At 43.6% G+C, this 27,661-nt stretch overlaps 5 protein-coding genes across 10 annotated transcripts; 1 reads left to right on the top strand and 4 right to left on the bottom strand.

The window, feature by feature from the left end:
- Positions 1-27,647, bottom strand: LOC124350548 (bromodomain and WD repeat-containing protein 3-like). Of its 5 annotated transcripts, none has more exons than XM_046801306.1 (10): positions 27,032-27,647; positions 26,574-26,868; positions 26,415-26,504; positions 25,996-26,349; positions 25,777-25,925; positions 24,746-25,711; positions 23,126-24,686; positions 22,976-23,073; positions 21,773-21,775; positions 1-407 (listed from the first exon to the last, which is right to left on the bottom strand). In XM_046801306.1, exons 2-7 carry the CDS (start codon positions 26,860-26,862, stop codon positions 23,718-23,720), a joined length of 2,817 nt encoding a protein of 938 aa, XP_046657262.1. In that variant the 5' UTR covers positions 26,863-26,868; positions 27,032-27,647; the 3' UTR covers positions 1-407; positions 21,773-21,775; positions 22,976-23,073; positions 23,126-23,717. The 5 variants fall into 5 exon arrangements, with proteins under 5 accessions (XP_046657262.1, XP_046657263.1, XP_046657260.1 ...); XM_046801307.1 differs by having other exon boundaries at positions 22,976-23,062; XM_046801304.1 differs by lacking the exons at positions 1-407; positions 21,773-21,775 and adding an exon at positions 22,457-22,816.
- LOC124350811 lies at positions 2,006-2,771 on the top strand. The gene is made up of 3 exons (XM_046801641.1): positions 2,006-2,123; positions 2,215-2,562; positions 2,639-2,771. Exons 1-3 carry the CDS (start codon positions 2,082-2,084, stop codon positions 2,759-2,761), a joined length of 513 nt encoding a protein of 170 aa, XP_046657597.1. The 5' UTR covers positions 2,006-2,081; the 3' UTR covers positions 2,762-2,771.
- Positions 2,704-18,658, bottom strand: LOC124348752 (dynein beta chain, ciliary-like). The gene is made up of 30 exons (XM_046799025.1): positions 18,209-18,658; positions 17,961-18,151; positions 16,019-17,903; positions 15,762-15,933; positions 15,041-15,642; positions 14,731-14,982; positions 14,061-14,660; positions 13,912-13,997; positions 13,591-13,849; positions 13,003-13,531; positions 12,628-12,929; positions 12,391-12,569; positions 12,272-12,331; positions 11,814-12,210; positions 11,419-11,746; positions 11,023-11,357; positions 10,799-10,959; positions 9,652-10,743; positions 8,500-9,592; positions 8,190-8,441; positions 7,524-8,115; positions 5,928-7,467; positions 5,580-5,860; positions 5,051-5,520; positions 4,001-4,978; positions 3,753-3,926; positions 3,544-3,692; positions 3,338-3,470; positions 2,883-3,269; positions 2,704-2,798 (listed from the first exon to the last, which is right to left on the bottom strand). Exons 1-29 carry the CDS (start codon positions 18,656-18,658, stop codon positions 3,108-3,110), a joined length of 13,704 nt encoding a protein of 4,567 aa, XP_046654981.1. The 3' UTR covers positions 2,704-2,798; positions 2,883-3,107.
- LOC124350691 (BRISC and BRCA1-A complex member 2-like) lies at positions 18,396-20,591 on the bottom strand. 2 transcript variants are annotated; one of them, XR_006921089.1, is made up of 5 exons: positions 20,371-20,591; positions 19,997-20,289; positions 19,165-19,927; positions 18,986-19,062; positions 18,396-18,922 (listed from the first exon to the last, which is right to left on the bottom strand). XR_006921089.1 is itself a non-coding variant. In XM_046801499.1 (3 exons), exons 1-3 carry the CDS (start codon positions 20,435-20,437, stop codon positions 19,187-19,189), a joined length of 1,101 nt encoding a protein of 366 aa, XP_046657455.1. In that variant the 5' UTR covers positions 20,438-20,591; the 3' UTR covers positions 19,091-19,186. The 2 variants fall into 2 exon arrangements, 1 of the variants encoding a protein (XP_046657455.1); XM_046801499.1 differs by lacking the exons at positions 18,396-18,922; positions 18,986-19,062 and having other exon boundaries at positions 19,091-19,927.
- LOC124350675 (cytadherence high molecular weight protein 2-like) lies at positions 20,709-22,268 on the bottom strand. Its single transcript, XM_046801474.1, has 4 exons — positions 21,841-22,268; positions 21,678-21,787; positions 21,501-21,614; positions 20,709-21,442 (listed from the first exon to the last, which is right to left on the bottom strand). The coding sequence occupies exons 1-4, from the start codon at positions 22,148-22,150 to the stop codon at positions 20,801-20,803; spliced, it is 1,176 nt and encodes a 391-aa protein (XP_046657430.1). The 5' UTR covers positions 22,151-22,268; the 3' UTR covers positions 20,709-20,800.
- Positions 27,648-27,661: the final 14 nt, after the last annotated feature.

The raw sequence follows: 27,661 nt of genomic DNA, 5'->3' as shown, positions 1-27,661 counted from the left end.
TTAATGCAAAACATTTTCAAAGTATATTTTTGACGTTTCCAACAAAAACATGGATGTTTTACAAATCTATTTCATTTGCCTCCACTCTCCCCGTCCCCATGCTTCGCCCCCGGTTGAAGAAAATTTAACGAGGAATATTGGGATTGGCAATTAAAGCTTGTTCCATAAGAACTTCGAGATGTTCAACGCGCTGACCCAAGGATTGGTGGTTATTCAGCACAGCCTCAAGCCTGGATTGAAGCTCTGCCAGCTCATTCGAGAAATTCCTACGCACTTCGTCTTGAGCTTGGGCCAATAATTGTGACATCTCAGCAAGTTTCTTTCTCAATGACTCATTTTCGGCTCGCAATTCAATCAAATTCTCGTTACTATAGGCCGCAACGGGAGATGGCTCGTCAGAGGATTCACTGCAACACAGAAAAACAAATGAATACTTAAATCTTGAGCAAAGAAAAAACAAAATACAGTTGTGGTTCAGGTTCTCTCTTGCAAAGTTGCATCATCCTCATGCATTAAGCTAAGTGGAAAGATGGATAGTAATTAACAACACAAATAAAAAAACAAAAGAAAAACCTTGGTGTTGTTTGATCGCTTAAATTCTCTGCTTCTTGACTGGACTGGACAGGGGACAGCTGAAGTACTTTTATCCATTTTTCTTCTTTGCAACCCTATGAATAATAATTTAAAAAAAAAAAGATAAAACAAATGAACTAATGAAAATAAACTTTTTCTAATCTTACCGTTTATAAGCAGAACCTTTGCACGACTGGAATCGGAAAGCGACTGAGGACTGACACTACTTTTCAGTAGAGCTTATTCACGTGAAGTGTGAACTGAAATTGTCAGGCGCTCACAGAAGGGGTGGGAAGTCAGAAAGGGACATGATAAAAAATTTAAATACATTCAGCGTGATGTCTTGCTTAACGGAGATGTCATTTCCATTGTTATCCAAGATTATTACTACCCTACCTTACCCCTTCCAAGGGGCCGTCCATAAATGACGTCACGCGTTTTTCCAGATTTTTCAACTCCCCCCTCCCCTTCTGTCACGGACTGTCACAAAAAATGTGTCTCCCCCCATCAAAATGCCGTCACAAATTGCTAAACCCCCTGAAATTTTAAGCTATAATTAATTAAAGATAAAAGCATTTTATCTTGGATCATTCAAGTGAAAAAAATAACAGAATTTTTTTCGATTTAATATTTTTTTAAATTTTGCGTTTGTGACATCACACTTTAAGAATCTCCCCCAGCCCTCCTCTACAGAGATATGAAAATTTACAAGTGAAACAATAAATAATATTAAAGCGAAAAAAGATTCTTTTATTTCTTTTTATTAGTAATTTTGTTCGATCAGTCCATCATCATCATCATGTGTCGTGTCCTCTACGCCTACACTACCATTAAACTATTTATGGTAAATAATAACAATCTGAAATTCCCAGACAGACCATCGGATCGTATGTCACATTATAAATAAAAATTTTTAATAAGGGAAATATTCAAACCCCCCACATTCAGCCTGCATTCTTCACCACTACCATTTAGGTATATTTCAATTCAAATTAGTTTTAAATTCCAGAAGAAAGCGCCTCTAGTGGAAAATAATTTTGAAAAAAAAAGCTAATCTGAATTAAAAATTCTTCTTGTCTATTAAATTCTTACTTAACCTGTAACTGTAATTAATAAAAGATTCCACAACATTATCTTTTGCGATCACAATTTATGTCGACGCAGTGTATGACTAGAATTAATTTTGACATCCGGCTATCGATATACCACCCATCCTCAAGGGTCCACCCTCTCCAACCGGAAGAATTAGCCCTTTCACATGATATCTTGTAACCTATGCTAGTGATTTCAGAATAGACTTTTCTCGTGGATCAATTTGGAGGTTATCGGGAAACAAATATCTGATATGAGTAGTAGACCTTGAGACACTTCTACGTTAGACCGACGATATATGGGCTGCTTACTTTCGAATTGTTCAAAACTACTGCCCCGACACAGCTAACCTTCTGTCGCAGTCTTCAATCAGCCGTTCGTTTAGAACGCAGCAACTCCAGATCGAGAGGTGGTGAATGGCCCCGTCCGTCTTTATGGTGATGTGCGCAACCTTTCTGGTAAAATTTACTTGTGTCTTATTTTCCGTAGGCTCATTTATGGTGCTAAATCTATTTTCCGGTGGGTGAAAATTAAAAAAAAAAAAAAAAGTTGTGGGCGCAATTCAAGTCGACTACCGCAGACGACCAAATGCCAGAAGGGGCTGCAGTCCAACATTTCACCGAGAATTCCAGTGGCCTAGCAGGAAGTGTTGCTGAAGGACACCTTGCTACACCCATGCCCAAGCACCGTTTCTCGTCCATGTTGTCCGCTGCCAAAAAACTGACGAAAGCCGGTGCCTGTTCGCTGCCAGATGACCCTTATGTTGACTTGGCGCTGGACCATTTTGGATCTAATTTACCCGTAACAAAAATCATTTCAATACCAGTAACGGAATTCTCTTGTAATGACCGCAAACCGGGTTATTACGCAGATAGAGATCGAGAAGCGTCTTGCAAGGTAACAAATATCAAGTGCAGGTATTACAAGCTGTGATCAAAATAACAAGAAAATTAACGTCGTTATCCCTTTTTAGATTTTTCACTACTGTTACGAAGACAACCCCATCGTTTCCTTCATTTGTCCGACATGTACCTTGTTTCACGATGAAAAGCAACTCTGTGACTATTGGTACAACGTCGATTGTAAAGTGGGATGAAGGATTGCACCAATAAGCCATGGATATACTGCACAACCTGATAACAAAGAGAAATCTGTTATTTACATCATGTCCTCTATTTTCGTTCATATCAATTTGTAGTAATAAAAAATTTTATTACCTGAATAATACAAACGGTGTTCTTGGTTAACCAGTTGCTACACACCCACTAATTAATGATAATAGATAATGTTAGAAAGTTCCAATTTAACTACAGGAAATGCTGTTAATTTGAGGCGAATTTAGTTGGGTATATATTATTAAGTTACAAGGTGTGCTAATACACTACATCTACAGAAGATGATTTGTGTATATAGTATTCAAGATTTTAAATGGGTTAAATAGTTTAAACTTGAAGTAGCAAAGCTGTGCCGGCCAAAACCCATTTCGATGGCTTGTCTCTCGTTTTTAACTGGAAATTCCAGATGTAAGTCTCGGCTCTCTGTTGCGTGTGATAGACCGGGCATTCGTATGTTCCCCTAATATCTAATTTATCTTGCGTGACAGCCTAAAGTAATCCGATTAGATAAATGCTCGCTATTCTTTTGTTCAATACAACAACAAAAAAATGGATACCTTGACGTAAATAACGGGCATGGGTGGATGCAGTTCTTTGAGTTTCGCTTCCGCCAACACACCAAGATTGGAATCCCATCGGGCACCTTCCAAAAATAAGCCGTGAATGTAAACGCCTTCACGAGGGGCAGACCTGTTATTTCAAAGAAATGACGTCAGTTTCAATGCCAACATGACAAAAAAATTAGGAGAAAAAGAAAACGCACGATATTTCTTCACGGGTTTTTTTGGTAACTTCTACAGATAAAGTCATTCGATCCAGCGGCAATTCCGCCCTCCTTGCGGCGGTTTGCATGACAGCAGTTAAGAAAGCCTGAGGACTGAAAAATCCTCCAAGCCAAACCGATGGAGGTGTCTAAACAAATAATTAAACCAATCAATTGGGCCAAAGTGTCATTTGATGTCAAGTAAATACCTGGAAATCGACAAGCCAAATGTCCAGCTCTTTATGTCTTTGTTGTAAATCGGTAATCCAGGCGGTCAGAGGCAACATTGATGGATAGGCCAGTTTAGCCCAGCGAACCGGAACTTGATCGAGGTAAAGAGACGAAGACATTTCCTCCATATCCTCCGTCAAGGACAACTCTCCCTATGGTTATACAAAAAAGAAAAACAAGTTATTAAGAACTCGTTTTAAAAATAATAAATAATAAAGCAAAATACCTTAAGTCCCTTGTCGAGTTCGCGGAGTGATCGTTTGGCCTCAATCAAAAGGCCATTGACTCTTTCACATTCTTGAACGATAACGACCATAAAGGGCGTCTTTTCTTCCAATCGACTACAGATTTCTACCAACGGGAACTCATCCGGTAACTTTTCGAGGATCTCATCCAAAATTTGTTTGACTCGATCGTCTTTGCTCAGCACGGCGCCTCCGCTGACACCGGCACCCTGTCTGGGCTGCAGTCCCAGAAGTTCACGGCACAACATTCCAGCGCTGCGAGTCAAGATGCCGATTTCAGCGTTGGGGTGTAATCCGTAGAGATAGGTTGATTCCGGCGGCAGAGACTCGTCAATATAACGCTGATATCCGGAGTAATCCCTGTTGGGTGGCGCAGGGAAATTGGGCGCTAGCAGCAGTTCTCCATCGAGTAGATCCGGTTGTAAAAGTTCTTCCAAATAGGCGCGGGTTAAACGTCTATCCCAGTCATCTGTGACGTGGCCACCGTACATGATTTCGCCCAGCAAGTAGCGCAAATCTTCCCACGGAACTCGACCGGAATTGCCGCTACTCTCGATGTAATTGAGCAACACGTTGACACTGATGGTCAAGTCACCTGCAGAGAACGGGTACGTTCTGTTCCAGCCCTGAGCTCCAAAATGGCGACGCTCAGTCACGACGGCGTGGAAATAGCACAGAGTGAACAGGAGCGTCTTGAATTCAGCTTCACGGGAACATTGCTCTAGCGCTTCTTGATCAAAGTGATCAAGTGCCATGTGCAGATTGGCTTTGATTCCACGAGGCGGCTCACTGGTCAATTTAATGCAGGATTCCAATAGACCCTGAGGCACGACGCTGGATGTCTTGGTAGTCGGCGGTTGAACGCTGAGAAAAACTCGGTACTCTGGGTGTGCATTGGCACCGAATCGCTCGAGAAGGCGTTCCAATGTCGGTAACCATTTTTTCACAAGATGGATGTTCTGTGGATATAAAAGGAATACCATTAACACTGAATAATCAGCCAATAAATCAAATAAAGGGTATATAATTACTTGAAGAATGACCCAATGGCCATATTCGGATGATTTTTTCAGCACATTCTCTGCATTCCCTTCTTGGCCTTGTCCTAAACTGACCAGGTGTAGAAGGCCGTTGTCGGCTGTGCGACCCATTTTTCTTGCAATCTGTTCCACTTCCAGCAACGGATTGACACCCGTCGAAAGAATGAAACACAACGGTGTAGTCGGCGACATTTCCGCGACACATTGCGACAATTCAACGGTGAGCGATTCAACGTAGCGTGATCCCAATTTCTCTTCAATGAAGAGGCGAAGAGCGTGAGACAATCGGTCGGGCCGCAAGGCTCTCAATACGCACAGGCGTTGAAGTGCAGATCGGGTTTTCCAGTCTTGGGGGAGTCGTTCACGTTCGGGAAATTCAGATTCAATAATTTTGCGCCATCTCTTTGACGAAGACTCGATATCTCGATCCAAGTGCCGGAACTCATCCGTCGACGATAAACCTGCGATATTTTCCAAATTATTACAATGAATTTACTTAATTTATTTAAATTGAATTTACTTTTAACAACGCTCCAGGTAGAGGGAGTGAGATAATCGACTGGACTGCCGGAAACGTTGAGACCAGAAACGACTGGGAAGCGGAGGAAAAAGTCCACATCAACAGGATCGACATCTCCTGAAGCTATGAGAATCTGGAACGTCTGTTGAACAGTGTAAACCAAACGATCCTGTTCAAACAATCCTCTGGCTACGTATTGGAACAGAGCGTAGGTGATTGAGTCGACCAGGTAATTGACTCGGATGGCCACATCCGCCGAAGGAGTGGCTTTTGCCAATGCCCTAAACAGCAAATCAAAACACTTGACGATAACATTTTTCGATCCTAAAATTTGAACAAAAATTTTACCGTTGAAAAACCCCAATAAAGGATTTTAATGAAAATTGATAAATGGGATTCAGTTGACGCAGATCGCCAATGATGAAAAAGAGAAGCGAAGCTCGAGATGCAGCTGGACGGTAGAGCTCACGGAATTCGTTGACGGCCTGAGCCGTTTGGGCCGCTTCAGCCGCTCGTTGTGTGATATCGTTAGCGGTAGCTTTAGTCTGTTCCAGAGAATCTACCAGCTGTGAATCGGCCAGGAAAGCTCCTTGAGCTTTAGATAGTCGAAGTAGGAGATCATCTTCAAGAGCTTTCAAAGCGATTTTAAAATCATTTTCTTGTTTGACCAATTCGGCTCGTGAATTCTCCAAGTCTGGCCTTTCTGCACGCACAACTTCAGCTAAAAGTTGTTCCTCCAGTCCGTCACGAGTTACGGTAAAGTTTAACAGAGTAGCCTGAGCTTGTAATTCCGGGCGAAAATGTGGGTTGGCCAATTTGGAGTGAATAATCAACCGGAAATCGGGATGCAAATCCACTTCCTTGCCGTCGATTTTAATGGCTTTTCCTTTCTTGACAAACTGCCGGCTCATCAGTGGATCCAGCGACGAATCCAGCTCTTCGTTTACATTTTCAATGAGGAGAACTCGGCCTTCCCGTAAGCAGCGCTCCAACATCTCGTGAAAACCTTTGAGCCCCAATGAAGTGATCTGCAAACGATCTTCATAATGTCCTTTGATCCACTTCAATCCTTGTAACTGAGGGTCAATCAATAGCGGCCAACGCTCGCAAGTTGTTAGAATTCCGGCGTTTTCAATCGACATCCGGTCGGCCGGAAGTCCTTGGTTGTTCCACGTAGCTATTTGTGCTGCATCGGCTAGAAGATTGACAGGATCGAAGCTCTCGGACAACAGGACTGGCTTGGTGGCAAGTCCGTTAAGGAATGGAATCCACGCCTTAGAGAGCAGATGAGTTCGGTAACGTTTCGGGAAGATTCCGGCGTAAGATACGAAAGCTGTGGTAAGCAAAACATCGCCAGCCATCGTCAGTTCATTACGACGAAGGAATTCAACGGCCTGGAACCAGCGAATTTTCTCAGATGCCAGTCCGTGAATCAGTCGATTGGCTTGGACTAATGTCCGATTGGTGTGCTCCGCCTCTTCTTGGCATTCCCTCTTTTCAGCGTTGGCTCTCTCAAATTCCGCCGTCAATTGCTCCAGGGTGGCTTCCAGAGTTCTGACTTTGGATTTGATGGCGGCTTCTTTTTCTTGGGCTGCAACTAGTTCGGCGTCGGCCGCTTCCAGCGCGCGACGTTTGGGTTCAACGTTGCAGTAAACTTCGTAGAAGAGGATGATGTTGATGACCCACGAGCACAAACCGGCAGCAGCCGATGATTTAGACGAGATGAATTCAGGATCGAACTCGGGATTGTCCAGATAAGGATGGATTGCACGAATAACATCCGGATGGATGTGCTCTTTGTCGTAATTGATCAGCGAATCCAGAAATTGATCGACTCTTCCCATCATTATCTTTGATGACCTCCATGATCGATCCTTTGGGATTTTACCTAGTAAATAGAAGACAAATGAATAAACATAAGTGTGCATCAATTTATAGATTTACCTTGCGGGGATAAGAGGACTAGAACGGCGGCTGTCACGTTTGTTACGGCAAGCGGAGGTGAACTGAATGACTTGAGCTCAGTCAGATTGGCTTTGTTGAGGGTGTTGAGGGCTTCCTGTGCGGCTACTAAAGCTGGTTCGGCTCTAACCAAATCTTCTTCACACTCACGCTGCCTTTGCGCTACTTCGATGGCCATTGCGGCCACACGCTTCTCTTCGGCATCGGCCAACAACTTCTCCTTGCTGACTTTTTCAGTTTCGATCCGCACCACGTTGATTAAACGGTCAGCTTCTTCAGTTTTCTTGAGCAATTCAACTTCCTGGACGGCCAAAACTTCCTTCAAATCGTCCACTTGTAATGCAGCTACCCGCAATCGATCCAGGCCGTTCTCCAGTCGCCCAATTTTAGCCTGGAGCAAAGAGGTCTGTCGTTCGAGAAGTCGAACAAAAAGCTGCAACTGCTCCAAAAATGATTTCGGAGTCGTGTAAGCGTAACGGCCCTCCGTTTGTAGCATAGAGCGACAAGTGTCACTGACGCTCGAGTGAACATAGGCCATGAACTGCGAAGCGGAATCGACGAATCCATCCGGTAGCTATCAAACAAGACAGGGAATATTAAATGGGAATATTCTTTCCGGAATAACGGAACGCATTACAGAACACTTACTGGAACAGTGATGTTCGACAGATATTTGTATGAGACGGAAAGTAGAGCTTCGTGAGGCCAGGGTAAGAAGCAATCGATGGCCATACTAGCCAATAGCGCAGGAAAGCGTTGCGTCCGTAATCGCAGAGTCGAACCGACAGGTGAACAGCACAGGATGATGTGCAAATGACGCCTGACTTGTTCTAAGAAGAATCGCCAGCACAAATCACGGGAATCCATCAAGCCCAGTGCTTTGACTTCATTGCGGACGGCCTGAACGTAGAAAACAAATTAAATGATGAAGAACTGAAAATAAAATGAAATTTCTAACCTGAACGACATTGTCGATTTCATCGTCGTTGAAGAGTCCCGGAATCTCTCCAGCTGCCAAAAAATCATGAATTGGACCGAGCAGTGTCTCGTCGACTAGCTGGGCATCGGTGACTAGCAGCACAGTCGGTAGTTTCTTCAGTCCAGCTTTGAGGCAGAGAGCGGATAAATCAGTCCGCAATTCCGGAATGCCATAACCCGCTCGGATTTGCAGTTGAGTCACATCGTATCCGGCGACGGAAGCTGCTAACCTAGCTAAACTCTGTTTGCCGCTTCCGCCGACGCCGACCAAAAGGGCGTGTCCCCTCGGCAGCTCTAGGATTCGATTGATCCTGCAAACGTGCGAAATGGCATCTTCAAAGAGGACGAGCTCCATGGCGGGATTGAGTTCGTTATAGGCCGCCAGCGCCTGATGAAGAATGCCGTTGAGTGAAGTGTATCCTTCTGCCTCGCCGTATTTAGCGTCGCCCAGTCCGCGTGAAAAGTGGCAGAACAGTAAAGGTGTCCGCATGACACTGGCTTCGTCCACATCGGCCAGCGCAGCACAGCAAGACTCGAGCGCTTGATCCGACGCCGACTGTCGATCGAAACATTTCTTGACCGTATCGACCAAGGCTTTTTTGAACATATCAGCATCCTTGTCGTCGTTGAGTCGATCACCGTAGACGCGGTGAGCTTCGTGCGCCCACAGCCGGACCAGCGACAAACTGGTCTGGACGGTTTCCGGTGTGCTAAGGAGTAATCCTTTGAAGAGAGCAGATAGATCGCGCAAGTTGAATCCGTAGAGGAACTTGCTGGCTGTCGCTTGGAAAATCAAACAAAGTCGTTGGTGGAGCGTCATGGAGGCCACCACCAAAGCCGGAACGAGATTGAGGAGATTGGGGGCGAACCGCTGCACCGGATTGCCGAAATGACGCTGGAGCCACGAACCAAACATCAATTCCTGGGTTTCATTGCTCGGAGTGCTGACGGCGAATGTGATGAAGTGACGATGAAGGCGCGAGTCGATGGTGAAAGTTCCAGCGGTGGGATTCATGCAGGCAATATACTGGACGTTTTTAATTTCTTTGGGTACCAGCTTGATTCGATCATACCTTTAAAAATAAGTTAAAATTAAATGTTAGAAATGTTATTTTGAGACCACGCAATTTACCAATGGCCGTAGCTTAGATGCTGTCGCAGTAGAGTGTGCGCCTGGGCAGTGCCGTAAATATCCATATGAGGTGCGTTGAAATCGTCTAAAAAGTAGATGATGTGCTTGGTTCCCGGAGGTCCGTAGCTTCTTCCGGCCTTCTTTTCCAGGGAATTTTCTAGCACACCTTGCAGCATTTCTGACGTCATGTAGTAGTGCATAGGTACGGCACGAGTGATGTATTCTTCAGAGAGGGAACCCAGGGCCTCTTCCACCAAGGCCGTTTTACCGCTACCCGAAGCTCCGACCAGTAAAATCGGTTGGCCAGCTCGCATCAGCAAATCGAGGAAATAGCGAAGGCAAGTGGACTGGGCAGTTGGAACCAAAGTCGTGTAAATAGGCAGGTCGGGATCAGGATCAAATTTGGGGACTCGCTCAGTCCAGGGAACCAACGTTTGCAGTTCCGTGTCGATACAGAAATCGAACACGGTCGGGCACCCGAATGCCACGGGGAATCGAACGGCTTTGAATTCGCTAACCCACCAAGTGCTGAAATCCGCTCGCTGGTTGCAATTGAGGTCACCGGGTAGAGCGGATCCGAAAGCCCAGACGCATGCAAAGACGAAATAAAGTTCAAACAGTTCACGAGGATTTTCTGATGTCATGATGGCTGGTGTAAGTAAGCAATCCAGCAAGCGACAGAGCATTTGCAAGTGGCAGATTTCCGGAATGGGAAGGATGGTCTTGAAACGTGTGCGGATAACTTCCAGGCAACTGGGAATATACTTGTCCATCAAGATTGTCAAGTACTGTCGTTCGCCCTGGTGGAGAGTACCACCAGGTAAGTCGATATCCTCCAAAGGACCTGGTTCTTCATCAGTGCCCGAACCTTCAGTCCTCGATTCGATCCAACTGGTGATGTAAGGAGTCCATCCGAGGTCTTGCACGTTCAAATGGACAATGCCAGCTCGGGAAACAGATGAAGGGGTAGCACATTTCAGATGTGAAATTTCAAATAACAACCGCATTTGAGGCGTCAATGCGATACGCTCGTTGCTGGCTAGTGTCAGGATTTTATTGTCGTCCATCAATGTGTTGAGCGACTCGATCCATCTAAATAGAATTGCTACAGCTATCAAAATTGACATAATAATAGAAATAATAGTACCCAGGATCGATATCACCATCGAGGACAATCCATTTAGGTCCCGCATTCGGTTTGTTTGCGCTTTGAGCGGCCTGTTCTCGAAGGATTGATGACAACAAACCGTCCCTCCATTCTCTTGTGGTTGGATTGACGAAGCCAAAAAGCTCGTCGGATGTCACAGCCTGTAAACGAAACAAATTCGTAAAAATCAAATTGAAATTTAGCACAATTACTTCGAATTTTACCTTTGGATCAATGTCCACGCAGACGGGTCGCAATCTCATCAAGGCGTACGTTCGTAAAAGTGTCCGCCAGACTTGCGTTTTCCCCGTACCTGCTCGACCGAGCACAAAAACTGAATGTCGAACTTGAAGAAGTTCGTGTAACTGGACAACTCGAGTCACAAAAATATCCTCTGGCTGCAACTTTAAATCCAGAGCAGCTTGCCGAATAGTTCTTTCCATCGTAGCGTCAGAGATGCGATTGAGTTCAACCGATGGGAAAAGATCACCCAACAAAGCCAAAAATACAGGAACATCGTCAGAAACCAAACGCGGCAAATTGGCATCGCGAAGAGCACCTGGCAAAGAGTGAAAAGTTTAAGTTAGGCGATAACAAGTGGCAAGTAATTTATCGTTTACCTAATAATAGCTGCTCTTCGCTCAGATTGTGAATGGAATTGTTTCGTTTGGAAGTACCAGCTAGTACTAGCACAGACTTGATAGCTCGTAATCCCCAATCGTAATGATCCTGTTTGGATAGCAGACGGCAGCACAGGGAGTAGTAGAGGGTGACCAACTTGCGGGCCAGTGTTCGGGCTTCCAGGAAACCCTCGGCGACCAACATGATTTCGCAAATAAGATCGGAATCAGGAACGATCATGGCGCATGGTCGGAAGAGTGATTTCAAGTTCTCTGGGAGCTCTGTTCTTCCAGCGTAGCCAGGATTCATAGTGACGAACATACCGACCTATTATATTTTAAAAGGAATTGTATCAGTTGAAGTTCTAAATTGTCTGCATCTATCAACGACTTACTGTAGGCTGAAGTTGAATCTCTTCTTCCATCATAAAGAAGCGCTTTCGATGCTGACGTAGAGCGTCCAAGATGGAACGAATTTGGACAGCGACGACTGAGAGAACCTCGACCGAGATACGATTGAACTCGTCAAAACATCCCCACGCGCCCGTCTGGGCTAGTCCTTTGTAAATGTTGCCGCACGTTTTGTAATCCATTTGTTCTGAACAATTGAAGACATAGACCAACATGCCCAGAGCTCGACCGAGGTCTTTGGTCGTTTCCGTTTTACCGGTACCAGCCGGACCGGCCGGTGCACCTCCCATAGTGAGATGCAAGCTCTGTGTCAGCGTGATGTAACAACGATCCGTCAAAGGTGTCACTACAAGACGTGGAGTGTTGCCGAGATATTCGTACCTACAATTCACAGGGTTAGATGGCTATAATTAAACAAATAAATATTGAAGTTTAAAAATACCAATAACGAAATTGGGCATCGCAAATGTTGACGAAACAATCCTTTTCCGTATAATTCCATCTGTTGGGCACCAAAATATTTTTTGACACATTAACGAATAACTGAAATAAAATTTGTACCTGTGACGAAGCTGAGATTGCCATGCAAAAGCCTGGCTGCTTTCCACTTTATGCTGGACCAGTCGAGCGACAACGTCTCGTGAGTGAACGTCAATCGTGCACAGGGTCATAACTTTCTGCCTGTCGTTTGGACTCAGGTCGCCTCCAAGTAGCCCAACAAGCGAATTCAATTGGACAATCTTCAAGAATAAATTATTAGCACATGACAAACAAGTTTTACTTTCCAAATAAAAATACCTGTTTTCTATGCAGATCCTTCATAGAATTTTCATAACCTTCTTCCAGCCTTTGGAAAGCTGCGCTGACTTCAGCGTTCCATGCAATTTGAGACGCCGTCAAAGTCACTTGGGCTGGGAAATCCCAAATCCACGTGTCTTTAGTCTTTTCTTCCAGAATGGCCACAGCGTCTTGAAGTAAAAGACGCAAAGAGACTCGCATGGAATCGGCCAGCGCATTCAACCAGCCCTCCACTTGGCCGACGCACTGGATAGGTTTACACAGAGGAACATATTCCCCGTCTTTAGACCAAAGCCCCACCGCTTGATAAGGTCCTGCCAAGTAAAAAGGATCGGTTAATATTGATCTAAAATACCTAAAAAATTCTAGTCTTACCATCTTTTTGGGTAGTTGTGATGGGTTCCAATTTGATGCGCGCCAAAGCGTCAAATAATTTCGTCAAATGCCTTTGAATCAACTGCGGACTATTGCCGTTGGAAAGAATGTCGAGTAAATCGGCTGTAGAGACGAAATAAAAGCGCGGAAAGTCGACACGTTTCGATTCCAGGTATTGGGCAAGAGCTTTCTCGCAGAGCTGCAACTGGGAATCGATGCGGTGCAAGTCGTTGAGGACGTTGGGACGTGTGGCCACGCTAATGACGTTGGGTTTCAGTAGTAAGTGGCCGAGAAGTTCTTTGAAATTGGCGTTGGTCTCGTCGAAACGATTAGAGTCTTCGGGTAGTTGTTGACGAATATCGTCCGTGCCAGAACCGGCAAAAATGGACTCCAAATGGGACCAGGAACGCTGGACTTCACACCACAATGCCAGCACTTGATCTGCAAGTCCCAAGCGACGCTGCCAGTCCAAGACATCGGTCATCAAATGGGCAACGTACTTGGAACTGGCCAAAGTTTGCAATTGGACCTAAACAAAAAGATTGGTTGGTTATAACATCCGCATGGAGGTGGCAGACAGGTTATCACCTGATTATCTTCCAGAGTTGCGATGAGCTCATCTGATGCTTTCAGCAAAGTCAATCCCGTTCGAGCGTGTTCTTCTTTGCCCAACTCCAGAGTGGCCCAAGTAGCTTCCAGCTCTCGCAGTGTTTTCTCCATTGACACTTCACGCACGGCCCTATCAACTACCGATCTCACTTCATCTTCGTAACGGTGAAGATCCAAGGCCAGCAAATCTGCTAGTGTAGTATCGATGCCAGTAACCAGGCTGACTGTAAAGTTGTCTCTAAAACAAAAAGAAAAGTCCATAAATTATCTGATAGTAGTATAATGTAAAGTAAAACTGACCTGAGGAATGTTTTTCGTTTAGTGGCTTCAATGAGTTGAGTCCAATGCCGTTCACGTACAGCAGGATTTTGCAATTCAGAAATAGCCTAAACAAATAAATTGATCGTGAAACTTTAATAACACGAATTAGATTTTAAAAAAAAATAAACCTTGAGTGAAGTCAAGAGATCTCTGACGGAAGCATCGAGTCCAATATAAGCGTCCCATGCTCTCATTTCCTTGTCGAGACCGCGGATATTTTTAGCAAAATGTTTACATTCAATTTCCATTCGCTCGACATCGATTTCCTTCCAGTGCGTCGTCTTCCAGTTGTCAACACTTGATCTGATAACGTACGAGTAGTCCCACAACTGCTTTATCATAATCGTCTCGCGTCGGCAGTTCTTCAAGCCTCGGAACTCGGAGACGGGAACTTCAAACAGAGCGGCCCAGTTGGATAATTCTTCTAGATATTTCTCCATGGCGCAGATACGGTGATGGATATGGTCGAGGGTCTTGTAGGGATCCTCACAATTGAACCGGAAAAAGTCTTGGCGATGAAATTCGTCTCTAAATTGAAGTTGCCTCAACTCGAATGAGCCCAACTTCTTGCGAACTGCTGCGATCTCGTTGGCTTGCAGCGATGCGACTTGTTGTTTGGCTACATGAGCAGATTCTTTGATGTCTTCCCACCTTTCAGGAAGATGCTTCAGTTTGAGAAGGATCTCTTCGGATAATTCATTCTCCGATTCCCTCAATAGTGTAGCCGCCTGAGAATAATCAGCAAATTAATCATTACATTGAATCCTTTAAAAAGTGAAAATGATTACGTAATCCCACCTCTTGCAGTGGAGCAAAGAGAGCATCGGTGCCCGACTGTCTGGAACGTACTTCCGCCAAATGACCCATCATGCGGAGCAGAGCCTCGCGTCCATTGTGAGAGTCTCCGTTCTCATTTTCACCTGTGCGCCAGACCAAACCTTCTTCGGCTTCTTGCAAGAATGTCTCGAGATCGCACACACTGTCCATGACGTAATTGGTAACGTGTTCCAGTAAGAGCACTCGCCATGATCGCATTATGTTTTTGATGCTCTACAAAATAAAAGCAGTTGTGAAAATGTTGCGTTGATTTAATTCAATTGAATAATACCTGAAGGGCCGGTTTGACGTTGAGTTTCAGTTTACAACTTTTTCCAACCTTCTCCAATTCTTTGATGCAATCGGAGGTGGTGACTTTCCATTCCGTAAGTTGGACCAGTTGCTGTCTAAAGTGCGGAAGGGTGGCTGGATTCGCAGGGGCGTTGTCATGTACGTATTCGCCCAGCAGACAAGTGTGATGCAAAAAGTTGTGCAAATAAATATTGGGGTCCGTGTTCCAAAGGAATGAATACTGCTCCAGCGATTGAACAGATTCGGAAACTCCAGTTACGGCGTTTGAGACGGTGGCGTTCAAGTCTTGTTGGAGCGTCATCACTTGCGTGTTATTGTCGACGCTGTGCGGGAATTGAACTTCTTTGCTGAGGGGTACCATTGAACTGGCCACTTTGGCGACACCCGTCATTAAAACGGCGAATTGCTGCATGATGCCTCCTGAGCCCACTTGGGCTTCCGTCCCGTTATTGGTTGGTGTCGTTAGCGGCGGCTGGAAGCTGATACCTTCCGTGGTTATATTCAGTTGTAGCTCGTATAAATTGCCTTTATTAGTCATTTCGATAAAGTGCTGGTACGTGTTGGTGATTGCTTTGAGTAAACCTGGAAAATATTGCGAAAGGTTGATTGTCAAATTTATCAGGAAATAACCAATGTAATAGTGGATAAGGATTGGTCTGGAGTGAAAAACGTCGTTTTTCTAAAACATTTTATTTTCTAACCTTCGAGAATGATTCCGTCAATCATCTCCAAATACGTGACCCAATCTGATGCTGGTAAGTCTGGCATCATTTGCTGGGCTTCTCCGACAATCAATCCAATCTTCTTGGAGATGGCAGCATATTCGCTGTATTTCTTGTTGAATAATTCAACCAACTGTTCGCCAGACGGTAGCTATTTTTGCGGGGGGAAACAGATTGGTGAGAATTTCTAACTTAGAACATAAATAAGAACAAAACAAAACAAGGGTAATTCATACCATTCCTTCTTGAAACTCGACGATGGGAGCCTTGGACCATCCATTCGCGATAGACTGGACGGTTTCGGCAGTCGACGAAAACTTCTTCATGGCTTGATGCAGTCGCAGTGTCGTCTCGGCCATCACGCGAAGCTCATCCTTCACCGTGGTATCTTGACTGCCCCACGTCCATGTCGAATTCTGGCACTTTGTAACAATTTCAGCCTTGATGGTCAATAGGCGTGGCTCGAGTAGACAGCGAGTGGATGGGGTCAGGGAAGCCTCGGTATTGCTGCAGCAACTGACGATGATATCTACCAACTTCATCTTGATCTTGAGTGAACCATAAATGGCCGTCCAGGATTCCCAGCTGGGCGGAACGGTGGAGCAATCCAAAATCTGCTGCAGCTGGCGGCACTCGGTAACCATTCGGGCCATGGCGTTTTCTGCTCCGCTCTGTACCCGCCCGTTTCCTGCCTCGGCGACGGTTAAAAGCGGACGATGAATAGCGATACGATTCATACGGGCCGTCCACAATTCCAGGTGTTGATTCATCTTAACGTGGACAGCGTCTTCAAGGTGTTTGTGTTTTTCCTCCAGGGTTTTCATACCGACCACATCGCTTTCAATTCCAAGACTGTTACAAGCGGCCAAATGACCACGAGCCCGCCTGCTGATTTGCTGAATTTGTCGGACGGAACTGACCAAGTCCAGGGACTCGACGGCATTCGGTAAACTCTTGAGATAATCGGAACAGGTAGATATTTCTTGTAGAGCCAAGGTGACTAGACGAGGATAACTTTCGCGGACTTTCTGCATCATGGCCGGCCTGTCGAGGAAACTGCCCAGTAGTTGAATGACTCGGTAAGCATTCAAAGGTGTCGTGGCATCAGTGAGGGCGTTACTGACAATCGAAATCATTTTCTCTTCCAGACTAACGACTGAATGTTGAAAATCGACGGCTACGGTTTCGAATTGGTGGTTGTCCGGGTCCATACAGTCACCAAACTGACCGCTGACAACTGGTGCTTTAATATCGCAAAATTGGTTGCAGATATTTTGCACCTGAGCGGTTAAACTCCGTCCACCCATGGCGCTCAATTCGACTCGGCTCAGTCGTGAGAATTCTTGAATCAATTGGAAGATTTTGACGATGGTCACCAATCGTTTCTCGAAGATGGTCACTTTTTCAAAGACGATCTGCGTGGGCGGATTCCAGAGTTCTTTCGCTTCTGATCGACTCAGCGTTAAAGTGCAGCGTTTGGCTTCACGGAGACGTGTAGTCAGGCTGGGGATGTTTTCACGTTCTTCATTATAAAACTGGCGAAAATGACCGAAAATGGTTCGGGCAGCCGCAGTCTTTTCCATGGCTTCTTCAATCTCCCAGGTGAAGATGGAACGTGAGTCGAGAAAGACCCGACATCGGTCAATCAAAGCGTTTCCTACTTGTCTGATTAGATTGGCTAATTTGATTGGCTGGCGGAAATAAGCGCAGGTGCACCAGACGAGTGAGGCTGTGTGGAGCAAAACTCGTAGCGGTTGGGCCATTTCAGTCACATCAGCCGCTTCCAGGTTTTCCAGTGGTTTGATGATGGGTTTGAGGTGAAGCGAGATCTCTTGAGCTTCAGCCAGAGCGGCAATCAACCTGCGCAAAAGCATTTTGAAAGTGGCAGATTGAGCACTGCCGATTTCTTCTAGCGTAGCGGCCATTTGACGGACGACTCCTTCTTTCAATTGCTCGAAAATATTTTCCAAATCTTGGCTGCGGTTGCGCCAGTACATCACTTCGTCATTGAGAGACGCTCGCTCGCTAATACCACGCTCTTCGGCCTCTAGTAAAGGTGTTAGCTGGGTGGTCCACTGTTGGACGCAACTTTCCATTTCCATTCGACTTGGTAGCTCGGTCCTGTATAAAACGATGCTTAATATTCAATCAACAATTGTTTTTGTTTATTTATTTTACCTAGCTGCACCTGTCCAGGGCCAATACAAAACCGTTTTGCCATCAAGAAGACCTCGAGCTCGATTGACAGTTCCGCGAATATTTCTAGCCTGGCGTTCCAATTCCATCGATACGGCAGGTGGCCATGGCAACTGCAAACTCTGATTATCCTTTCGTCCTTTAGATGTTTGATCTAACACGGGCGCCACTACCTGAAAACAAATTTACATCAGTTGAGGCATTAAGAGAAATAACTATTGATATCGTACGTCATCCAGAAAGGTGAGAACTTGCTCCAGCGGATGCGGAGCCAAATCACCGAACAATAAGGAACTACGTGGATCCTCGCGGTTGACTGGCTCAGGTCGTTTCTTCAGGAAATAAAGCGATTTCATACGAGCAGCCGAGCTCCCGCCTCCAGTTGTAAGAGTCACAGCCGGATGTTGCGGGCTGTTGAGTGGAGCATTGCTAACAGCCAAAATACCTGGTCCGCTCTGCGTAAAGATGAGGAGAGGAGGTTCGGCATTTTCGAGAAATTCTTGAATAATCTTGCGGTATTCTTCGACAGTCAACACTTTGATCCAACGATCGGCCTTTAAACGCAAAGATTTCTGAATGACGTGTGAGAGGAATTCGAGTCGAACATCTGTCGGCTGCGCTTGGGAAGATGCTGGTTCTCCGCCCAAGATGACGTTTACCCCTTCCGGTTTCGTCGCCATCCTTCCACTAATTTCCACTAATTTTTCTTTCCGAATTGGCCATCAAGACTACTTATTACAAACCAACTCGGTATTGTGAACTGACAGGGCTGCTGTTGGGTCGATTTCACCTCGGTGACGTTTTTTAACCGACACATTTGGTCAATCGATTTCACATTTTTGTTTGTTTTTTTTTTGTTTTTTGTTTTTTGTTTTTTTCATGTTACATTTCGTGTTAGGAATGCTTCACGATAGAAGAAATCGCAATAAGACCAGCAAGAGGGACTGAAAAAAAAAATCCGCAAAACATGAGTTATAAGTTCGACATAACAATTGATTATGCGTTACCATGGCAACCGGTGCTCGATTTCCTAATAGCACAGTCTACGTTCAAAATGCAACCATATTGATTGAAGATGATAATTCTGAAATATAAAAAAATATATATTGATGTTAAATGAACAAAACAAAGGTATGTATTGAAGTGAATTCGTGTCAGTTGACAAGTAGATAGAACAAATGTTTACCGGTTAGGTCGAAGCTAAAAAATTAAGCTGGTGTAACACTTTTCAGGGCTCTGTTGACAAACAGTTTCAATTTAGAACAAAGCGTTTTGTGGAGGTACTTGGAAAACTCAGCGGTGGAAGGTTTGTGTGCAAAGGAGAGCGTCTCAGTTTCTGTGTAGGGAATGGTTTCTTCTTTTGCGATTTTGACGGGACAGTCCATGGCAAAGAAAATAAATTTAGCCTCGTCATTCAATTCCAGGCGGGTTACGTAGCGAGCATCATCTAACTTGAAGAGTAGGATAATATGGCTGTACAGTTCCTCGTCGTAGAAGACAACGTTAGTTGGATAGAGACTGAGTAGGGTAGATACAGTATCACGGCGTCTTTTATGGTTTTCTCTGACCTTTTTCAGAATTCGATACAATGATAAACTGAAATCGTTAAGGACGAGGGCGTCAATGTTTTGGCTGAACGAGGAAGTCGACTGTAATTGGTCCAGCAGTTGAGAGCCAAGGAGGTGTTCAAGGTAGGGAGAAATGACTAGTGAATGGGTTAGAATTTTTCCATCCATTCCCAAAGAAAACAGCAGACCAGCGTATACTAGAATGCTTCCGAGCCCTTTGACTACAGGGAGATCTTCATCATTTACATTCAGCTTGATCAAAAAGTTGAATTTTCTTTCTCGAGAGAGGTAACATGCTTCAATGTTTTCAACCAAGACGCCTGCTGTCACCAAGGAGTGATAGGTTTCAGCTGCTTTTCCGAAGCCCAGAATTTGAGAAATCTAAATAACAACGAAAATTGGGTTCTTACTGATTTAGACATCTCTCAAATATGGTTATTTGTATCTTACTTGGTATTCTTTGTAGATATGGATCAACTGACTGATCAATTTCGCTAAACAATCGGGACTTTGCAAATCCCAGTACTGCATAATTTGACAGTAGGATTCTGGATCACAATTTATGTCATCAGCACAAACAAAATCAGGTGACTGGGCTGGATTCTCGGGATCAAAAAGGATTTCCCATTCAACAAATGTCCCAGAATAAGGAATTCGAAATGTAAAGTGATGTCCAGTATAAGGCTTCACAAAATCATCTTCTGATGTAACTTTACTGAGTTCAAGTGGTCCTCCAGGATATTCTTAAATTCAGAAACACACACAGTTTGATGACATGGTAGTATTGCAAACTTTATCATCACACTTTGAATTTTAAAACTCACCAAAAGCAAGGGCCGTTTCTATCAAGTCAGAAAAAGATGGATGTATTTTGTCTTCCATGTCGTCCATATTGGCTTTTTTATACCCTCAACTAAACCGATCTTTTCCGAAAGAAGTCTCCTTACTCAACTCACGTGCTCGATTACCTCCTCTCTGTAGACGACGAAATAAAATGAACAACCTGCTTAGTTCTGCGTGAATTGAATCAAATCGACAAAGCGTGGTCCTGTTGACATCATTCAACGCCATCTGTAGGTGAACGATCATTTTTAGATAAATTTTATGAGATATTTTTTAAAAAGAACTAAAAAACACATAAACTTTTGGATTTTCATCTACATCATTTAAAAATCTGTGTATTTAGTTGAATATGTATTCAGTACATATATTTGGACCCACATTTTCAAATACTTCCCGCCTAAAGTCTGAACACTAAGAAGTGTACCGATCTAATTTATTAAATCTTTCTGCAGCTTTATTTTGGATTAACTTAATTTCAAGCACTTTTGACTCCTCGACTTTTTGCTTTAGATCTTCAATGAGATCCTTCTTTTTTATTTGCAAAGTCGATTCTTGGTTGAGTAGTTCTTCCAGTTTAGTCGAGCGATTGTCTTGGAATTCAGAGATTCGTCGGTCAAGATCTTTTACTTTTTCCTCCAGGACGAATATCTCGTCATTGGTCAAATTTCTCAACTGTTTGATTTCTTCTTCCCTTTCGGACAAGATTTTTTCCATTTCTCTCAAGTGCTCCGTGTTTTTATCGTCGCTGAGCAAATTCTGTTGGAGTTCATAGACAGACTTTTGTTCTTCTGTCCAAGCCATTTCTTTTGTCAATTTTTCTTCTCTTCTATGGATCAGCTGCTGTTGAGTTTCTTCCTTTTGCACCGTCAAATGCGCCAAGGATTCTCCAAGCTCAAGTTCTTGCTTATCCTTAAATATTCGCTGCAAATAACTGTCAAGCATTTCCAATGTCCGGAAGCCATTTTCGATATCTCTCTCCAATTGCTTGAGGGTGCCCACAGATTCCTCTCCGTCAACCGATGAATTTTGAGAAGAAGTACATCTGATGGTAAACTAAAAATATACAAAATTGTTAACTTGTGAAATCCTATTCAGAGAATCAATCTATTACCTCTTCTTCACCATGAGTAACAGTCTCTCTATATTGATCAATAATATTTGTTATCACAATATCTGACAGAACTGGAGATTTTTTCTTCCTGGATTTTTCTACAGCTTTCTTTTTCTGAAATGCAATTCAACATATGAAAACAGGAATTTGAACCTGCTTAATTGTTTAGCGTTTTACCTTTGATTTAGAAGCTCGTTTAGTTTTGGGTGGTGATTCATCTCCAGATGTTTCAGGTGTCCCTTGAAATGGGCTTTCACTCTTGTGAACATAACCTTCTGTGGCATCATCTATAATTAAAAGTCAGTTAGTTGTTTACAACAACTTAAAAAAATATTCTAACCTGAACTGTTGTTTTCTAAACACTTTTGTTTCTTTGTTGGAGGGAATGTTGGGACAGCGGTAGGTTTTAGATGTTTCTGCTTTGATGTCGGAATGTAGCAGTCTTCTGAAAAATGTTCCCCACAAATATATGTGTTGTCGCAGTTGTGCGCTTTCTTTCTCGTTTTAGACTGCCGAAATCCTCCATTTGCACTAATGGCCTCTAGCCATTTTCCTCTCAAAAGTTCATTTGATGGTAAACTGTGATAGCTTAATTTTTCCGTCTTGTAATTTGAATTTGTGCATCCAATGATATCACAGGTACGACCCATTTTGTGCTATTTACGTAGAAAGCAACAATTTACAACGCACTTTTAAGATTTATTGATTATTTATCTTTGGCTTAACAAAGTGGACACACTGTCACTCCACCAACGACTCAACGAGTGATTTGACAATATCGTCTGCTCTATTGACAAGACAGCGACGCCATCTAGTCTCCACATTTCCCGATCCAGAGTAGGTCGATCTAAGAGGGAATTTCTGCAGTATTTGAATCAACCTTTTCTCACAAGAAAAGCACCAGCAGAAAAGATTTGAAATTTTAACTATTGTGGACATTTTAAAAAATACAAAAATTAACGCAAAATATTTTCAAAGTATATTTTTAACGTTTCCAACAAAAATATGGATGTTTTACAAATCTATTTCATTTGCCTCAACTGTCAACTCTCCCCGTCCCCGTCCCCAAGCTTCGACCGGATCGACCCCCATTTGAAGAAAAGTGTTCCATAAGAACTTCCAGTGGAAGGTCATTCAGCACAGCCTCAAGCCTGGATTGATGCTCTACCATCATTCGGGAATTTAGTACACACAGATCGTCAAGAGCCTGGGCCAATATAAATTTAATTTGTGACATCTTAGCAAGTTTCTTTCTCAATGACTCATTTTCGGCTTGCAATTCAATCAAATTGGGAGATGGCTCGCCAGAGGATTCACTGCAACACAGATAAACAAATGAATACTTAAATCTTGAGCAAAGAAAAAACAAAATACAGTTATTGTGGTTCTCTCTTGCAAAGTTGCATCATCCTCATGCATTAAGCAAGTGGAAAGATGGATACTTATTAAAAACACTAATTAAAAAAAAAAAAAACCTTGGTGTTGTTGGTTCACTTTTATTCTCTGCTTCTTGACTGGACTGGACAGCTGAAGTACTTTTATCCATTTTTCTTCTTTGTAACCTTAAGAACAACTAGTAATGAAAAAAAAAGTAACTTAAGAAAATATACTTTTGTCAATCTTACCGTTTATAAGCAGAACCTTTGCACGACTGGAATCGGAAAGCGAGTGACACTACTTTTCAGTAGAGCTTCACGTTCAGGTTCAAGGTCACAAGGTGAAGTGTGAACTGAAATTGTCTTGCGCTCACAGAAGGGGTGGGAAGTCTGGGATTTCTACCCTGGGGTAACAGACAGAATGGGACATCATAAATGATTGAAATAAATTCAGTGTGATGTATTCTGAAACGGAGATGTCATTTTCATTATATCCAAGGTTATTAATACCCTACCTTACCCCTTCCAAACAGTTTTCTCTACAATCAAGAAAAGAACCAACAGAAAAGATTTAAACATTGTAGAAAATCGCTGGCATTAAAACAAATACGAAAATTAATGTAAAACATTTTTAGAGTATATTATAAACGTTTCCAACAAAAACATTAAGAATGGAAAAGGATTAGGGGAAAATGTCACCTATTTTTTTGTTTGGGGGCTGTTTTTTTGTTTGGGGGCTTTTGGGTCTGGAAAGAAAGAATGGGTTGCACTGGTTTTGAACACTAAAAAATGCATAATACTGTCAAGGTAGGAACACGTTGAGATGGCAATTTCTGAGTAATCATCCCATGGCATCGTTGAGTTCAAGTGGATCCGATTCGGCAAGTCGGTCTAATTTGTTCAACCTCTCTTCCGCTTTCTTATGGCTGTCGGATATGGCTTCTTGATAAGCAATTTTGATTAATTTCATTTCCAGCATCTTACTGGCATGAATGCGCTCTTTGAGATTACAGATAATGTCCCTCTTTTTCGTATCCATGTTGGAGATTTGATTTTGTATGGAAGTCGCTATCACTTCCATGGTGGCCAACAGGTTGTTGAAATTGGCTTTCAGCTCACTTATTTGACGATCAAGATCTTTTTCTCTTTGCTTTAAACTCAGTAATTCGTCGCTGATTGGCTTCAGATTGTTTTCCATCTGCTTGGCTTGCAGTTTACTTTCTTCCAGCTTCTTTTCAATGGCACGAAACTGTTGCGGGTTCTCTTTGGCGTCCATTAAATTCAGTTCCACTTGAAGTTTCTTGACCACTATTTGCTGTTCCAAAAAGGCCATTTCCTGTGTCAATTTCTTGTTTTCGACGAGAACAAGTGGACTGTGAACTTTTTCTCTTTCTTCGGCTAAACGCGTCAATTTCAATATCTCCGGCCATTGACTGTCCGCCGGTCTGCACGTCTCGTCGCGAGTTTGCTGGGACATGGCGACACGAAGGGCGGCGATTTTCTGCTTCTGCTCCGATAGCAAATTCCGTTCTTTGACCAATTCAGACTCGATGGTCGTCACCAGCGTACGAAAACGATTTTCGATGTCAACGTCCAACTGCTCCTTCTCATTCAGATATTGGACTTTATCTTCCAAAAGGACATCGATGGCACAAACGCAAGAATTCTTGGGATAAATCGCCACCGTATTATCGGATTTATTGGCACAATCCATTCCGGCAGTCGCGGTGAGTGGTGCAGTCGACTGGCTTCTCTCGTTGGAGATGGGCGTTGCATTTCCGTACGGTCTCGGGGTAGAAATTTTCTTCTCCTGGAACAGGGAAAACGAATTAATTTTCTTTCTTTGACTAAATTGACACACACACTAACCTTTGATTTAGACGTAACGATTCCGTTGATTTCTTCTGCAGGCTGTGAGTGAGGCGAGTTGAGTCGACTGGCGGAACGAGGAGTTGGAGCAGGTTGATCGCATTCTTTAGCGACGGACGTGACAGGATTTTCCAGGATCACTTCATCGTTTTGACTTTTGTACTTTTCGACGAGCTGTTGGTAGACGGAAGTGATGGCGTCGGTGGAATCGCGGTTGCGGATGACTTCGAGACACAGGTCAGAGATGATGGACGCGTTCCGGACAATGTCTGACTTTGGTTCGTTGAATTTGTAGGCATTGGAGCAGATGGTGCGGACGTCGTACTGGACGGCGGCCAGGCGCCGATAAAATCGGTTGTCCAGTCTCGACTTCACCGTCGACAGATCCATCGGCGGATATTTAACTACAAATACGTAAAGCGGGTAGGCCTCAAGGTTGACGGGCGCAGTGAAAGGTTTGGCAGCCGTCAGGTTCATGATTTTGCTGATTCCGGACGAGATGCGGTCGCACTCAAAGTCCATGTCGCCTACTGGTGGCCAGTCCACGATCTGAGGTTTGTATGAGGCGCTGTCGGGGCAGTCGATCGATCCTGGCATGTTGACTTTGTTGACGGACCTTGGCCGCCCTCTTGGCTTCTTTGTGGTTTCGTGCAAATCCCAAGGACTCAGGCGTTCCATTTCGCCATTTTCCCATCTGATGCGGTAGCAGAGAAACAAGGAATTTGGGCAGTGCGTGCTGAAAGGTTCCCGCATCTCAATCTGTCCTTCCCGCCACGAGTCATTCCTGTAGCTGCGGAATCGTTCACCGGGCTGCCAGTCACGCCGAATAGCCCAATCGTAAAAATGTTTGAGAACCAAGAAATCGGGAACTCCGTCGACGTTGTGGTACTTGACGGTAAACGATCCGCCATTCAAGACTCCCGACTTTGTTTCTAGACTGGAATCGGTATCGGGCGTAAGGCGAAGCTAATATAATTCGGAATATTATCATTATTATCCACAGATTCTAGACATTCAATTCAATTTTTTACCTTCAAGCAGAAAAGTCTGTTTGGTGGTTTAATGTCGTACTTTATTCCGATTATTTTTACCAGCTCCTGCTCATTCAGCCAAGGGAGCGAACGCAGATGCAGGTCGGAATGTTTTTGCTGATTGACTGCATCCACGTAAAGTTCATGACCTGTAACAGATAAAAAATACAGGTGAATAAACTAACAAGACAATGAATGATAAACAATGCAAAAAGTTACCTTGTCTAAAGTAAATGACTTCGTCGCCCATTTGGGGTTGGAAAGGAGTTATACGTGAGTGTACCGGAGTCAAGAGATCGGACGGACGCAACGCTTCGGCGGGCAGATATAAACCGCTGTTCAGCGTCACGGGATTGGAAATTCTAATTCGAGCACGTTTAGCCGGAATGGGTGTCCACATTCTCTCTGAACTCTCGACTGTCCAGTCGGAATAATCTGATGAAGATGAGGAATGGTCCAATTCGATGTCGTCGCACATTTCACTGGCCCTGTCGCTCTCGAAATCATAAGAATAAACTTTGGCACGATTGGAGGCAAAGTCTTCGTCGGTCATGGATCTAGTCGACCTGCGACCTAGAAAAATGCGAAACGAAAATTATTCGACGGAATAAATGGAGGGCAAAAAATATCTTATTTACCGGTAGATGCAGGTGTGTGGGGCGATTTTTGTTGTTGGGGACTTGCATAGCTTCGAGGCGAACGTTGAGAAATGCCGTCAAAGATGGAGGCTATTGGTAAAGAAAAACATTTGTTACAAGGTAGAAATATTTGGCCAGTTGACACACTGTGTTGTTAACCTGGGAATATTTTTGGAAGGGCCCCTTGTCTCAGTCTCCATTGCAGTGGATGATACTGGTAGAAATCTTTTTTCCCATTGATGATGATTGCTTTACCTTTGATTATGTCATGGTCTTGGAAGTGCAAAGCGCAAACTCTGTGTGTCTGCTTCAAAGGGCCTTTCCTTGGCAAGATGTTTTCCCATTTCTTACGCTGGTGATTATCCTTGGGGACCCAAAACAATGTGTACTTTTCCGGATTACTCTTTAGTGTGTTTTTGCAATTTGGGATGCAACACTCATTTGTCATCGTTAACTATTTGAAACAAATGAGAAATTTAGATGTGATTAAGAGAAATCAATATGTTTCTAGCAGTCGCCTAAGCCGAATGCAACCATTTTTGTTTACAGAAAAGACTCGAACTTAACTAGTCTTCTAAACCACTGGATAACTAATAAAATAATCAATTCAACATTACCTGTTATTAACAGTATGACGAAGGTATCCAATTAGGCCCCAATCTCGAGATTGAATTTGCCAAATCACAGCTTTTTTTAAATTTGTACACGTGTCATGTTGGCTGCAATATTTACACGAGACGACATCTAGCGGTCGATTTCAACAAATCATCCTAGATGGCGTTGACGTGCGCAATTTTTCGATGAAATTTCACCGGGAATATTATTATTAGCCCTCTCTGATGTGTGTATTATGCCACACACAACAATTGCATCGTAAAACAAAATCTTTTTGCTGTAAAAAAAAATAATGTGTAGAGATAATTGTCGGAGTAGAAACGAAGCAGTAGCGCTCTAGTCTACATTACATACTCATTTCTTTCAAATAAATAAGAGAGAAAAACTGAAAAACATTCCTCTTTTTTTTTTTTAAATACCGTGAGATTGTCATCATTTCGAAGCAGCAACAGTCATGCCGTTTGTTTTTATGAACACACGGTACCGAAAGGAAATAGCCGACATAAAAATTGCTGCTCACCTCTCCAGAGTCGTTGTAAGAGACGATCGTCTGTTTTGTTTTTAACTGCGGGAAATTTAAAAAAAAAAAAGAAAAAGAAAAAAAAACTTTTGTTGCCCATAAAATAAGAAGA

This window comes from Daphnia pulicaria, chromosome 7 (genome assembly GCF_021234035.1).
Source record: "Daphnia pulicaria isolate SC F1-1A chromosome 7, SC_F0-13Bv2, whole genome shotgun sequence".
Lineage (NCBI taxonomy): Eukaryota > Metazoa > Arthropoda > Branchiopoda > Diplostraca > Daphniidae > Daphnia > Daphnia pulicaria.
This window is presented reverse-complemented; position numbering and strand designations above follow the sequence as displayed.

Coding starts and splice junctions, on each gene's coding strand:
- LOC124350548 (XM_046801306.1), bottom strand. CDS start 26,862: ATGACAAATGAGTGTTGCATCCCAAATTGCAAAAACACACTAAAGAGT. Junction 26,350..26,414: donor CCACACACCTGCATCTACCG/GTAAATAAGATA, acceptor GCATTTTTCTAG/GTCGCAGGTCGACTAGATCC. Junction 24,687..24,745: donor TCGTTACGTCTAAATCAAAG/GTTAGTGTGTGT, acceptor TCCCTGTTCCAG/GAGAAGAAAATTTCTACCCC.
- LOC124350675 (XM_046801474.1), bottom strand. CDS start 22,150: ATGGGTCGTACCTGTGATATCATTGGATGCACAAATTCAAATTACAAG. Junction 21,615..21,677: donor AACGAGCTTCTAAATCAAAG/GTAAAACGCTAA, acceptor ATTGCATTTCAG/AAAAAGAAAGCTGTAGAAAA. Junction 21,443..21,500: donor TTACTCATGGTGAAGAAGAG/GTAATAGATTGA, acceptor GTATATTTTTAG/TTTACCATCAGATGTACTTC.
- LOC124350811 (XM_046801641.1), top strand. CDS start 2,082: ATGGCCCCGTCCGTCTTTATGGTGATGTGCGCAACCTTTCTG. Junction 2,124..2,214: donor TGATGTGCGCAACCTTTCTG/GTAAAATTTACT, acceptor AAAAAAAAAAAG/TTGTGGGCGCAATTCAAGTC. Junction 2,563..2,638: donor ATCGAGAAGCGTCTTGCAAG/GTAACAAATATC, acceptor ATCCCTTTTTAG/ATTTTTCACTACTGTTACGA.
- LOC124348752 (XM_046799025.1), bottom strand. CDS start 18,658: ATGGCGACGAAACCGGAAGGGGTAAACGTCATCTTGGGCGGAGAACCA. Junction 13,532..13,590: donor CAACTCTGGAAGATAATCAG/GTGATAACCTGT, acceptor CTTTTTGTTTAG/GTCCAATTGCAAACTTTGGC. Junction 3,471..3,543: donor AAAACCCGTGAAGAAATATC/GTGCGTTTTCTT, acceptor TTGAAATAACAG/GTCTGCCCCTCGTGAAGGCG.
- LOC124350691 (XM_046801499.1), bottom strand. CDS start 20,437: ATGGACGACATGGAAGACAAAATACATCCATCTTTTTCTGACTTGATA. Junction 20,290..20,370: donor AGAAACGGCCCTTGCTTTTG/GTGAGTTTTAAA, acceptor TCTGAATTTAAG/AATATCCTGGAGGACCACTT. Junction 19,928..19,996: donor ATATCTACAAAGAATACCAA/GTAAGATACAAA, acceptor GTTGTTATTTAG/ATTTCTCAAATTCTGGGCTT.